Genomic DNA, 13,346 nt, shown 5'->3' on the forward strand with positions numbered 1-13,346 from the left:
ATTTTCAGAAGTTACATGTATTTTTAAAACTCCTACGTGAGGTAAGATTTGATACAGCATTGCTTATGTTAAATGAGAACTATTGATCAGCTTCTCAATTCCTCTTAGTCTAATGAGTTTTGGTTTTAAAACTTATGTAAGAAAGTATTGCTGTAACTGTGGAGAAACCTGGGTGTCTTAGGAAGTCTTTTGGTTGACTTTGAGTTAATATGTGATTCTCATGTCTATAAAATTACTAGATTAGACACCCTTGTTTACAGCCAACACTTAAGGAGTCACCTGGAGTTCCCAGGTCTTCCTTTGTCTCTGCAAATTAAAAATAATCAGCCAGAAATAAGATTGCTGCTATAAAAGAATAGTTGTATACTATAAGTATTTGAAGCCAGCATGTGTTTTTTCACATGTTTCTCTGAACATTTTCTTCTCTCAGTTAAACACTGAAGTAAAAAAAGGAGAAAAATTGTTTACTGTTTTCTATTCTTTTTCAATGAAAATCACACAGATTTGTTTCTGTGTAATGTGAATTGTTTCTACATTTTAAACTCTGGAATGAAACATGCTATGAGATGAAAGGCTTAGGATGCTATGTGAACTAACTTTGAACTAACTTTAAACTTCTTTTTGAGCACTGAAGAAATTACCATGTAGGGAATAAATGAGTCTTTAAGCAGTGTCTAATGGAGTAGCAGGTTACCGTTCAGGTTTATTCAGCTTCAATTTTGTTCAGCTGTTTATGTTTGGTTCTTATCCGAGCAATTGCAAGTACCATAGGAGCCGAAATAGGAAATAGACTAAAGCTCCGAAGTTGCTTATGGTCTCTTTAGGAAGATAAACACACATTCTTTTTTATTTTTAATTATATTGTATATAATACAGAATATAGCCATCATCATTTGTCTTATAAGATTACATCTAAGAAAGAAATGACCATAAAGAAAGGCTTACTCTTTAAATATTTAGGTAGATATTGGAGAAAATTTTAGATGACTTATTTAACTATGCACTTCAGTGTTTTCATCAGTTAATTGGCATACATCAGGGTTGTGATGATTGAAATAATAGATGTGAAACCTGTAAGCGGAGTGCCTGGCATATCACACATGCTTAGTAAATGAGAGCTACTCATAGTAGTAACATCATCTGGCTTAATAATAATACCTATGAATTACATAGCATTTTTCTGTTCTACAAATGAAGAAATTAACACTTACAGAGGGTGATTTCCTTAAGATTGTCCAGCTAAATAAGAGTTGGAACTAGGATTGAATCTAGGCACTCTTAACTCCAGAGACCAGTCTCACAATGGTGATACTTTTATACTGCCTATCATTCATTCATTTATTTCACAAAAATTAATTGAACACATTTACATGCTAGATACTGTTTGTCATTAATAACATTATTTATATTGAATACAGAGGAAAATCAACAAAATGTGAAGACCATATAATGACATTTTGTCAATTATTTTGACAAAGCCTAATCTAAATATTTAAGCGTATTTATAAATAACATCTACTTAATAAATACTGGAATCAATGAATATTGCTTCTCCCAGGATCATGGACCAGATAATACCAAATAAATAATGTGTTTATAAAACCTTAGATTTTTTACAGTGCATTATTCATACACTTAGATAGGACTTAAATGAGGAAATTTCTTATTCACTTCTTTCTTTTACTCATTTTAAAAGTTACCAACAATACATTACCCATACATGGACCCTTGTAGTCTAATTACTAGAAAGTAGGAAAGTCATAAACCATTTGCTGCTTTATCCTCTAGTTTTGAATTATTGTGCTTTGCGTAGAAGCATCCATGGTTGAGTTTAAACAGAAAATCATCTGATGGTTTCATATGTGGTGGCCTCCTTGCAGTATACTTGTCTTTTGCCTCTGTAAGTCTCTGCCATCTCAACTTTCACTCTAAGTAGAACCATAAAGTGAGTTTTATGTTTGTTTGTTGGTTGATTTTGTTTTTAAAAACCAAAGAGGCTTTCTTAGTGCCTGTTATCAACCAAGCTATGACCTGTTAAACCCGTCGTTTAGGGGCCCCAGTAGGGTCATATGAACACTTTTCTGTTTGGTGGTATTTTCCATTCAGAAATCAATCAGAGGGTTGCAGATGGGGTGCATCAGGTTTTGTAAAGAGACTGTATAGTGTCTTCTTGAATGTTTTATCTAAAAAAAGAAATATAATGGGGTCTGTGCTGCTTCTGGCTGATGCAAGGCAGGTGAGGATGTTTTTTATTTCAATTAAGTGATTCAGTTGCTGACACTCCATTCTTTGGTATACAACAAAAAAAATGGGTTTAAAAATACTGTATGGAAGGAAGCAAACTATTAGTAGAATCTGAATGACCAAAAGATGCCTTTTCACAGAGCTGTAAGTCAGATCTTTCTCTGTAATGGATGTACAAGTCCTTATTTTTCTCAGATGGTTGACAAAAGAGTAGTATGATGTTAGGACAACTAAAAATGAAAACCCAATAAATGTGGTTCCAATGAGGCCTGCAGTCTGAGAGATCTCAGCTCCTAGTTCCATCTGTAAATTATAGCACTTCGTCTCTTCCCCTTTTGTAGCCTCTTCAACCGAGTAGTATATGATAATTGGAATAATTATGCCTAGAACAACTATCCATATGTAAACACATAGTTTTCTGGCAAAGTTGGGCTGGCGAAATTTTTTCAGTAAGTGGCCGTAAAATACTTTCTCGTAGCACGAAGTGGTCTCTTGTGTGGAATCCTTTTTCATTAAGGTAGCATAGCGGCTTATGGCAATCCAGCTTAAAATTAAGAGGCTGACAAACATACTTACATGCATGGATAGAGTTCCCAAAAAATTGACCACCCTGCATTGTGGAGAATGATATTCCCACTGAAAACCTTTCAGGAAATAGATACCCATGAAAGGCATGGCAGTGCACACAAGTAAGTTTGCAGTCACAAGATGTGCTAGGTAGATGTGTGTTGATGTTTTCTTAGCTATTTTTGTTAAAAATATCCACTGGGAGAGAGAATTTCCAAACAGACCAATGATACAAAGGAAGGTATAAATGATCGGTAAAGCCATGTAAGAGATCTTGGATGGTTGAATACAACATGTTGAGTTGTTACTCATTTATATCAGATTTCCTTGAATTTTGCCACAGGAGCTAGAACAGAGTTGCAGATATTTAATATTAAAATTACAAATGGCATTTAAACTGAGTAGTTTTTTTAAGCATTGGCTAAAATAAAATAGTAACATAAATATAGTGGATGGAAAGGGAAAGTATAGATGGCTTCTCACCTTTTCTAATCACGATTGTCCGATTGAAATAAAAGCAGGAAGTTGATTATTGTGGATGGTGCCTTTGTCTAAAGAATAAAATTTGATAGAAATAGTTAAATGCCTGAGATTTATTCTTTTATACTAGAGAAATGTGTAATTCTTATACTAGATTTTAAGGTAGTTTGTAAAAGACAATTGATTTTGGCCTAGGAAGGTAATTTTTAGAATTTTAAGGCACACATGCAAGCAATACTTACTGGCCAAAGGAAACTTGCAAAAGTATTTTGTGGTCATGTTAACAGAAGACCAATTTTTAATTACCACCTTGCTGCTGCTGCTGCTGCTGCTAAGTTGCTTTAGTCGTGTTCAACTCTTTGCTGCCCCATAGATGGCAGTCCACCAGGCTTCTCTGTCCCTGGGATTCTCCAGGCAAGAATACTGGAGTGGGCTGCCGTTTCCTTTTCCAATGCATGCATGCATGCTAAGTCACTTCAGTCGTGTCCGACTGTGTGACCCTATGGACAGCTGCCCACCAGGCCCCTCTGTCCACAGGATTCTCTAGGCAAGAATACTGGAGTGGGTTGCCATTTCCTTCTCCAAATTACCACCTTAATTGTCCATAAATACTTTTAAAAATGGTGTCTTTTCATGGCTAAATTAAAGGGCTTCTCTCTAATCCAATACTATTAAAAGAGTCTCTTTTCATATTTCAAAAGTAAACTTAATTCTGTATCAACATTCAGGCAAGATCTTGAATTAAACAGAAGAAAAATGTAGTGACCAAGGATAGACACCAGGATACCAGGGTCCTTACCGGATGTCATCAGTAACTTCTTATTTCAGGTATTTAATGCTCATCTATCATACTTTAGTAAAAATTTAGTTTAAAATTCTGAATCAAACTGTAGTTGCTATTGCTTGTTGGTTAGAGCGCCCTCATGTGTCTTTGTGTGTAACTTAGTACCTTGGTTTTTCAGAGAAATGTGTTTTGGTGAAGATACTTTAACCACAGTATAAATGCAGGTATGATTTGGCCTTTTTAATGTCTTGTTTTTAAATGTCTCTTGCTTCAAAAGGTACACATACAGACTCCTTTTCATATTTTTCTCATTCCTTTATTTTTCTTGTAGTTGGAAATAAGAAAAGGTTTTGGATTCTGGTCAAATAAAAACCATGAGCTCTTTTCAGAATGTGCTTCAGTTCTCCGTATTTTTCACCATACATTTCTAAGTACCACATTCTCCACTCTTTTATAATCTAGAATAAGGATACTCAGTTTTTTTCTTCTCATTCTCTCTTTTGATAACCACAAAATTTTTTTGCTGTACGGTGCCTTCTGAGATTCCTATATGCTCCTAGCCCCTCAGGGATATTTTACTCTTTACCCCTCTTCAGAATCAGATTATATTTTTTTGCATCTTAGATTGTAAAAGTAGGGACATTTCCCAAAATATACCACTGTAATTTTGAAATTACTTTTTAAACCCATCTTCACTCAAAGGCTTGAAAGCTTGAGTATCTCTAGGTTCAAATACTAAGACCCTTAATGTCTACCAGTGTCTATCATGTTATTTTGTTGCTTTGCAATTTTTATTTAGAAAATGGTGCATATGTTTCAGAGTGAGTTTTTATCTGAGTCCAGTACAGCCTGGCAAATGGGAATTGATTTAAAAATCAGAGAGTGAAATTAGCCAGTTTATTTCTTAAGGAAAAAAATTATCTGATCAAAGTGGTTGTTTATATTACACAAGGAATGAAACTTCCTTTTGTGATGATGTTAAAGAAAAACACTAGCTACTGCCTTGTATAGATAATGCATTGTGTACTAAAATCTATAAAGGTGGTGCTTTTGTATTAATGGATAGTATTCTTTTTAAAAAACAAAAAAGCTAGACCACCACATAGAGTATCTGTCATCATCTTATTCATTACCATTGCCTTGCTTTTCTATTTTACCCTAGCAAATGCTTCAGAATAGAGGAGAGGTAAAAAGACCTTCACAGAGGCTAGCTTTATCGGATGGATGACCTTGAGATTCTAGAGGAACCTTCAGTATAACAAACAACAACTAGTTGACCATCTTTAGCTTGCCAAACATCAAACTTGTATCTACTATGTACCTCTCCTTTAAAAGTAAAGTTTGATTATAAAACGGCTAGATAATTATTTTCTAAAATGTAGAAACCATAAGGCTTAAGAAATCAAATAACAATCACATGTTATATATACAGAATGGCTCTTTAGAAAATGTGTGCAAGTCTGCGTTCCACTCAGCAGAATGCCTGTCTTGAATCAGTCCTGTAACACATTGTACCTCTGCTAATTTGACAAATGAAAGACATCTACAATTCTAACTTTAGCTACTAACGGTTACCTACATAATTAATATGCTGACCTTTCTTAGTGATCAGTTTTAAAATGTAAACATTTTAATCCTGTTAGAGTTTTTATATAAAGAGTTAACTTTTAAGCTCAAACTGAGTGATCAGTCTTACCTGTATCAGTAGTTTATGCCAGCCAAGGCTCTGTTGTTCAGGATGGTGATGCTCAATTTCAGATTTATAATTCTCTGATCATCAGTCTTCCATTATCTTTCAGTTTTACTCAGGGAGAATAGATTCTTGCATGACACCAACTACAGTGGGAAGAAAGGAAATTAAACACAGTATTGAAGAAATTCGATAGTTATGGTGAATGTAGCAACTACCTTCTCAAAAAAAAAACTCATTTCTCTATTTCTATAGTGGGAGGAAGTTGGTGGACAATATATATACTGTGCTTCCTTATTATTATTTCATGAACCGGTTACACCTCACTTAGCTTCATTAGCATGCTTGGCCGAAGTTAAGTTCAAAGGTTTAGTCCCCGTGACTAGTTACTTTTATAAAAATACAGTGGTAGAGGGAACCATTCCATAGTAACCCTCTAAAATATTGGTACAAACTTATCTGTAAAATCATTTGTGGGTGGCTTATTTGCAACTCAGCTTTACTGTGAATAAAGGGAAGCAGAATTCAAAGTTGTTTTACTTGTAGGGGGTTACTGGAATCAAATATCATAGAACTGGGGGATAAAGAAGTGAGGCCCAGAGCAGTACACTGTAAGCACAGACTACACTCAAAGGTTTTGGTCTCATCTTGGGGTGTGTGTGTGTGTGTGTGTGTGTGCACTCAGTTGCTATGTCATGTCCGACTCTTTGCGACCCCATGGACCGTAGCCCACCAGGCTCCTCTGTCCATGGGTGTGTGTGTGTGTGTGTGTGTGTGTGTGTGTGTGTGTGTGTGTGTGTGTGTGTGTGCGCACTCAGTTGCTATGTCATGTCCGACTCTTTGCGACCCCATGGACCGTAGCCCACCAGGCTCCTCTGTCCATGGGATTATACCAGCAAGAATACTGGCATAGGTTGCCATTTCCCCAGTAGACTAACCCATTCTATTTCAGATTGTCCTCTGCTGCCTCCATTCAGATTTAAAAGCAGTACATTTTTTGGAGCATTTCATTATGAATTTGGGAAATCCTGAAAAGTGCCAGAACTGAAGACCAAGTATGCCTCAAATAAAATCAATAGTTATATTACAATATAAAGAACTGTGAAACCAACTTGATGTATAGGATTGTTTCATCAGTCTATTGACTATTAACTAAATTAATGCTAAGTACCATAGTTAAACAAGTGGGAGTCTGAGGATGGGAACAGCAATCTGATTTCATCAGTCTCAAGCACTTCAGTTATCTGTAACAATATTCATTTAAAATTAAGAAATATACTTTGCCATTTCTCATAACCCGTCATGCTTATCTTAGTTCTTGTTGATTAGATGAATTCACCCTAATGCTTGCTAATATTTCTCTTTAAGATAATAATGAGGACTACCTGAGTGTCTGAATTTTGTTCTGCTGTTATTCATCTTTGCAATGCTTGCCATCATTTAATTAAGAACAGTGACTCATCTGGGGGTACATGAGCATTGATTGCAGAATAATCTGGCCTCAGGAATTCCTATCATTTTTATTTCAACAATTTTTCGTGTTCCAGGAAGAAATTATCTAGAACAAAAAATAGTCTAGATGTCCATCAACAGATGAATGGATAAAGAAATTGTGGTAAATTTATACAATGGAATATTATTCGGCCATAAAAAGGAATGAATGTGTGCCAGTTGTAGTGAGGTGGATGAACCTAGAGGTTCTTTTACAGAGCGAAGTAAATCAGAAAGAGAAAAACAAGTATCGTATATTAACACATATATATGAGATCTAGAAAAGTACTGATGAACCTAGTAGAGAATGGACTTGTAGACGCAGAGGGGTAGTGTGGGACAAATTAAGAAAGTAGTTTTGACATACATACACTATCATGTGTGAAATAGTGGGAAGTTGCTAAATAACACAGGGAGCCCAGCCTGGCACTCTGTGATGACCTAGAAGGGTAGGATAGAGAGAGGGAAGGAAGGGATATATATATATATAGACTGATTTGCACTGTTGTACGGCAGACAGCAACGCAAAATTGTAAAGCAATTTTCTACCAATTAATAAATAAAATTTTTAGAAAACAGTTTGAAATAATTTAGAGAAGAAAAAATGTAAAAGGAATCCTATTTATAAGTGGTCGAAAGATAATTTTAGTATTACCTTTTTGAGAGTTAAGCACCTTTGGTCCAAGAAAGAAGAATGTCCTTACTCTCTACAACTTATCTTCCATTGACCCCAAACTCAGCTAGATGACACCATCACTTCTTCAGTTATTCAAGCTAAAAACCTAGGAATCATCCTTGATTCCACTCTTTCCTTCACATCTCACATCCAATCAATTGTTGCTACTTCAGCTTCTATCACCACCACCACTAGTATTAGCCTCATTTAATGAAAGCCTGTTATGTGCCAGGCATCCTGTTAAATGCTTTACATGCATATCGTATTTAGTCTTCACAATACTCTGTGAAATAAATACTATGAAATAAGTATCTTCATTTTATAGTTGAGGAAAACTGAACCTCAGAAAAGTCACATAAGTTGCCCAAGGTCGTGTAGCCATCTGTCCTCACAGAGCAAGTAATTGAAGAGAACAAGGCCATAGTTTCAATGCCTTTTTTTAAAAAATCTAGCTTCCAAAGTCAACACCATCACTTCTGCAGTATTCTGTTGGTCGCCTAAAGCCAGCAGTGATTCAGTGTGGGAGGTATAAATATCAAGAGGTGATGGTTCTTGGGGGCCATCTTGGATGCTGGCTACCACAAATGGCAATCAACCATTGAACCAAGGAAGAGTCAGAAGTACTGCTTAAAATGATAGTCAGATGACATAATTTATCTGGCAAGAATGCCTGGATAGGTGTAATTTTCACCTTTTCTTCCTCTATTTTGATTTTTTTTTAATGCTCTGTAGTTTTCTTAAACAGTGCAATTCATTTCACAAATGTTTATTGGCATTCCTGCTGTGTTTTCAGTAGTGTGTGGAGGTCACTGAAGAAGTATAACATGCCCAAGGCAGCACAGCTAGTAAATTTACTTTAAGGCACATGTTTGGGTTTTTTGTGCTTTTTTTTTCCAACCTCACCCTCTACCTTGGCAATTACTGGTTTTTCTCTAGAGTCAATAAGGGTAAGTAAACTAGAGTCAAGCTTTCAATACTTTTATTCATAGACAGGGTTTCTAGGCTCTGAGGTAGCAGAATTGACTGGGAGAACTCAAGCCCAATTTTATTCTTTCTTGGAAAACTTTGGACTTCATTAAGTTAATTTTTATTCCATCAATATCAGTATAAAGTCTTTATGATTTTAGTGATTTTGAGTTCCCTAATTGAAACAGAAGGAAATTTTTATTTATATTTTTCTAAGACACTGGGCAGTATGCATGCAATTGGTAAAAGGTGTGGATGTCAGAGAATTACCAGAAATATAGCTTAGGCAGAAATGTCAAGAGTCAAAGTGGCCCCTTGGACTTTTCTCATTTAGGTCACCTAAAGTTTTCTTTGGTTCTCATTCATCTTTCCCATGCTTCTCTTCTTCAAAGTTCTGCTTCTGTTTCCAAGTCTAAATGCTCTTGCCTAACCATTCTAATTACTTCCTATATCCTCTGCCAGATACTGGCTTCCTCAGTGTTCTGCTCTGACCCTTATGATTTACTCCTTGAGGTATTAGAGTAATTCCCCAGAGTGTAAGTCCTGCCATGTATGAAGTTTCCTGCTTTTGAGATGTTAGATGTTCAAAGGGCAGGCATGCTCCAGTGCAGTTTGACAATCCACAGTGAGCTGTATTCAGCAGGGGTATATAAGAGCTTTCTTGGCGGATCACTGAGATTAGGACAGGGTCCCTTTTCAACTTGCCTCAGAGCCAGAACCCAGAGGACGCAAGACAGCTCAGTCACACCTGCACCATTGTGCTTAAACTAGACAGTTATTTTGACCTACCAGTTAGTGTCTTCTAAAATGGCAACAGTGGGTCTTTAAAGCCCTGTCTCTGATGACTCAGAAGCTCAGGGCGTTGGGAGGCTGGAGTGCAGTAAGGGAAGACATGCCTTATGTGGTCCACATTAGAACTTCACATTCAAAAGGTAATTATTTCTTTAAGGGGGAGTGGGGTGAGGGAGCAGTAGAAGCCTTTATCCAGTTCACCGCACACCCAAGCCAGCAGTTACCTTTAGGAGGAGCGAAACAGAGACCTGTTACTCAAAGCTGTGGTTTGTTCAAGGCTCCCTGAGGTCCCCGCTCTCTTCAGGATGTGGTGTCTGACCACAGCCCTGTCTCTGTCTCCAGTTGCACTGTGCTCAGGCCTCACCATCTACCACGAGCAGCTGTAATCATGGCCGTCTCACCCTTAATCAGGGTGTGAAGATCCTCTACTCGCTGCTACAAGCTGGCTTGGGAGTATTTCCCTCAAGAACTGTTTTAAAAAAAAAAACAGCAGAAATTATAGTCCAAAGTGTGGAAATGTATAATAGCACAGAAAAGTGATTACCTCTGGAGAAGGAAATGGCAACCCACTCCAGTACTCTTGCCTGGAAAATCCCATGGACACAGGAACCTGGTAGGTTACAGTCCATGGGGTCGCAAAGAGTGGGACACGACTGAGCGACTTCACTTTCTTTCTTTTCTTTTGTAAGAAAGGTCTAATGACAAAACATAAAATGGAACTGCCAGTTAGAGTTTCACTATACTTCACCTTTGGCTTTTGTCTTTCCAGATAGGCTTGAATGTACTGGGTACATTGTCTTCTAGAAATGCACACCATCGAAGCATGGTGGCAGTCATTAGAACTAGAATCTCCACAAAGGGGGCAGTTGGAAAGCAGATGGGAAATTAGCAGATTTTAGGGAGAGGGAAATTTCAACATTGGATTAGATGAGGCAAAGATATTTTTGAGGACAGTCAAATTTTTAATTTCAACATCTTTGAGTCAGTCAATTTTGGTTCATATCATGCTTCAAAACCTACCGACCTTTTTGTTTTCAAGTTCTTTGAAAAGCCAAAAGTAGACTAAGATTTCTGAAAATGCAATATTGGATGATAGAATTCTTAAAATAATTTAGGCCATTTTATTGTCACATGTATAAAATATATACGTACACCTATACCCTAGTGACTTGGATTATGACTTGCAGTGAGATTTAGGGAGTTAAAAAGGCATCATGTATCAGTGCCCAGAACCCTCATCATTGCCGCTTTTCTTCCAAAGACCATTTCCTGGCCATTTTATTACCAGTCACTTCTTTGGAATTTCTAGATAAGATTGTCTGGAGGGTAAGTCTGCTGCTCTGTATCACTATCTTTATTCAAGGGGAAAAAAGATGTCAAAGGAAAATGAGTAAGAGTTGAGTATCTAAGGTCTTACATCCTATACCTATTAGTGTCTATATTTCTTTTCTCTTATTAAGAGCCCCAAGTATTGCAGTAACAAACTTTCCTGAGAACCACTTTTAGGGAATTTATAATAATAACAAATGATAACCACTGAAGTGCTTTTATCTATATTAATTCATTTAATTTTTATGCTATATTTAATTAAAGTATCTCTGAGATGGGTACCATTATTACTGTCATTTCCTAGGTGAGGAGACTTAGGTCCATAGAGGATAAATAACTTGTTGATGGTACTACAACTGGTATATTGTAGGGCTATTACTGAAGTCACTGATAGTGTGACTTCAGATCCCATATTCTTCGCTGCTACCAGAATCTGGACTGTTTAGGTAAAGGTGACCAAATATCCCTGGTGACCAAAACTGTATCGGGTTTCAATCTGGACATTTATTAATTGCTGCCAACTCTCCATTATACTGGTGCTTTTGCCCTTTGCAATTGATAAGTAATCTGAGGGTGTCATATTTTGAGACGCTCTAAATATATTTTTCCCCGTTTTACCCAGTGGATTTTAGCATTCATTGGTGATCCTTGTCTGAATCATTTCTTATATTGGTGGTTGTGTCTTCATAATGTTTTGACTGGCAGAGATATATTAGACTTGAAGTAGTCATTTTAAGGTGTCACTCTAAGCAAGTGTTGGTGTTTCATTAGATATTTCTCAAATTGTACTATGTATGGTATAGTTTCTAATATTACCATGTAGTCTCTTGTTCTTCCTCCATCAAAAGCCAGTCTAAAATGTATTGTTTTAATAAACCTACACATAAATATTGAAGGCAGGAAATATAAGTTCTCTGGAATTCCATATCGCCAGAAGTATTTGGTAGAGAAAATTGAAAAGAAGCAACCACAGTTAAATTTTTTTCCCATTTATTTTTATTAGTTGGAGGCTAATTACTTTACAATATTGTAGTGGGTTTTGTCATACATTGACATGAATCAGACATGGATTTATATGTATTCCCCGTCCCGATCTCCCCTCCCACCTCCCTCTCCACCCTAAATTTTAACACAGACAAGTCTGTAGAGAATCATTTCTTTGGTGATGCTTTGACCAGTAGAGGGCAATCTACTACCAGCCCTAGTTAAACCTCTTTTACTGTTAAAGGTTGAAGCATAAGCTGCCTGCTTTGCACTATCTTCCAGCTAGAAAATTAGAACAATTTAAAAGTTTAGGGTTTTTTTTAAGCTCTGAGAAAATGATAAGCTTCTTTATTTTCGTAGCTGGAAAACACTTTAAACGTGGTAAGATAAAAGTCATTGTAAGGACATTGGATTTCTGTCCTTAAGCTGAAAACCCATTGACACTCATCTGTCTTTAATAGGCTATGTCCTTTGGAGATTTTGTTTTGCTTTATACTAGTGATTACCACAAGTGTTAACCTTCGTAAAGTCATTCACAACTACAATTACCGTAGTGGTAAAAAGAAAGTCTGACATTTTATATGAAAGTTTTTCTCATATCTGTAGCTTTTCTTAACTTTTTTTTAATCATAGCAATTCATGGACATAGTTTTGTAAACTCAAATAATACTAAAAGGCTTGTAATGAAAACAGCATGTCATATCATGTTATTAACCAATGTCATTTAAAAGGTCTTTTACCTAATGAAGAAAGCAGAGGAGAAATTACCTTGACCCTCCCCTGTAGTCACTTCTTCCTGTCTATTTAACAAACTCTGTAGATCCCTTCCTCTTAAGAGATCACCTAACCAGTTGCCTCATCACGCAGCATATGCTTGTTTTTATCTCTGTCAACACATTGTTCATTACTAAATCTTCAATAGCCCTTCCAATCCCCACTCTTCAGTGGTTTGGAAAATAAGTTTCTCTCCCTGTCTCTTTCATACCCAGATACACACACACACACACACACACACACAGAGCTTTTAAGCAAAATAATTCAAGGCATTGTCTTTTTTGTCAATGAAATTACTTACTATATTTGTTGTCTAATGGCATACATACTTTTAATGTTATGTGCATCATTTATCTACTGCTACATACCAAACCACGCCTAGACTTGGTGACTTCTGACAACAACCATTGGTTCACTCTCAATCCTGCAATTTGTTCTGGGGTCCATTCATGCAGCTTCTTCGTTATCGGGTAGCTCACCTGAGCCTCAGTGGTCCGCGATGGCCTCACTCATGTCTGGAGCCTCAGCTGAGATGGTGGTACAGGCTAAGTATCTCTCTCCATGTAATT

The 13,346-nt window shown here is 36.6% G+C and overlaps 2 protein-coding genes across 9 annotated transcripts in view; one reads left to right on the forward strand and one right to left on the reverse strand.

The window, feature by feature from the left end:
• The window catches only part of CASK (calcium/calmodulin dependent serine protein kinase), a 370,356-nt gene that overhangs the window by 193,567 nt on the left and 163,443 nt on the right, over positions 1-13,346 (forward strand). The gene's annotated exons all lie outside the window — the stretch shown is intronic.
• GPR82 (G protein-coupled receptor 82) lies at positions 2,101-5,979 on the reverse strand. Its single transcript, XM_043895785.1, has 3 exons — positions 5,772-5,979; positions 3,295-3,362; positions 2,101-3,157 (listed from the first exon to the last, which is right to left on the reverse strand). Exon 3 carries the CDS (start codon positions 3,121-3,123, stop codon positions 2,110-2,112), a length of 1,014 nt encoding a protein of 337 aa, XP_043751720.1. The 5' UTR covers positions 3,124-3,157; positions 3,295-3,362; positions 5,772-5,979; the 3' UTR covers positions 2,101-2,109.

Source organism: Cervus elaphus, chromosome X, assembly GCF_910594005.1.
Source record: "Cervus elaphus chromosome X, mCerEla1.1, whole genome shotgun sequence".
Lineage (NCBI taxonomy): Eukaryota > Metazoa > Chordata > Mammalia > Artiodactyla > Cervidae > Cervus > Cervus elaphus.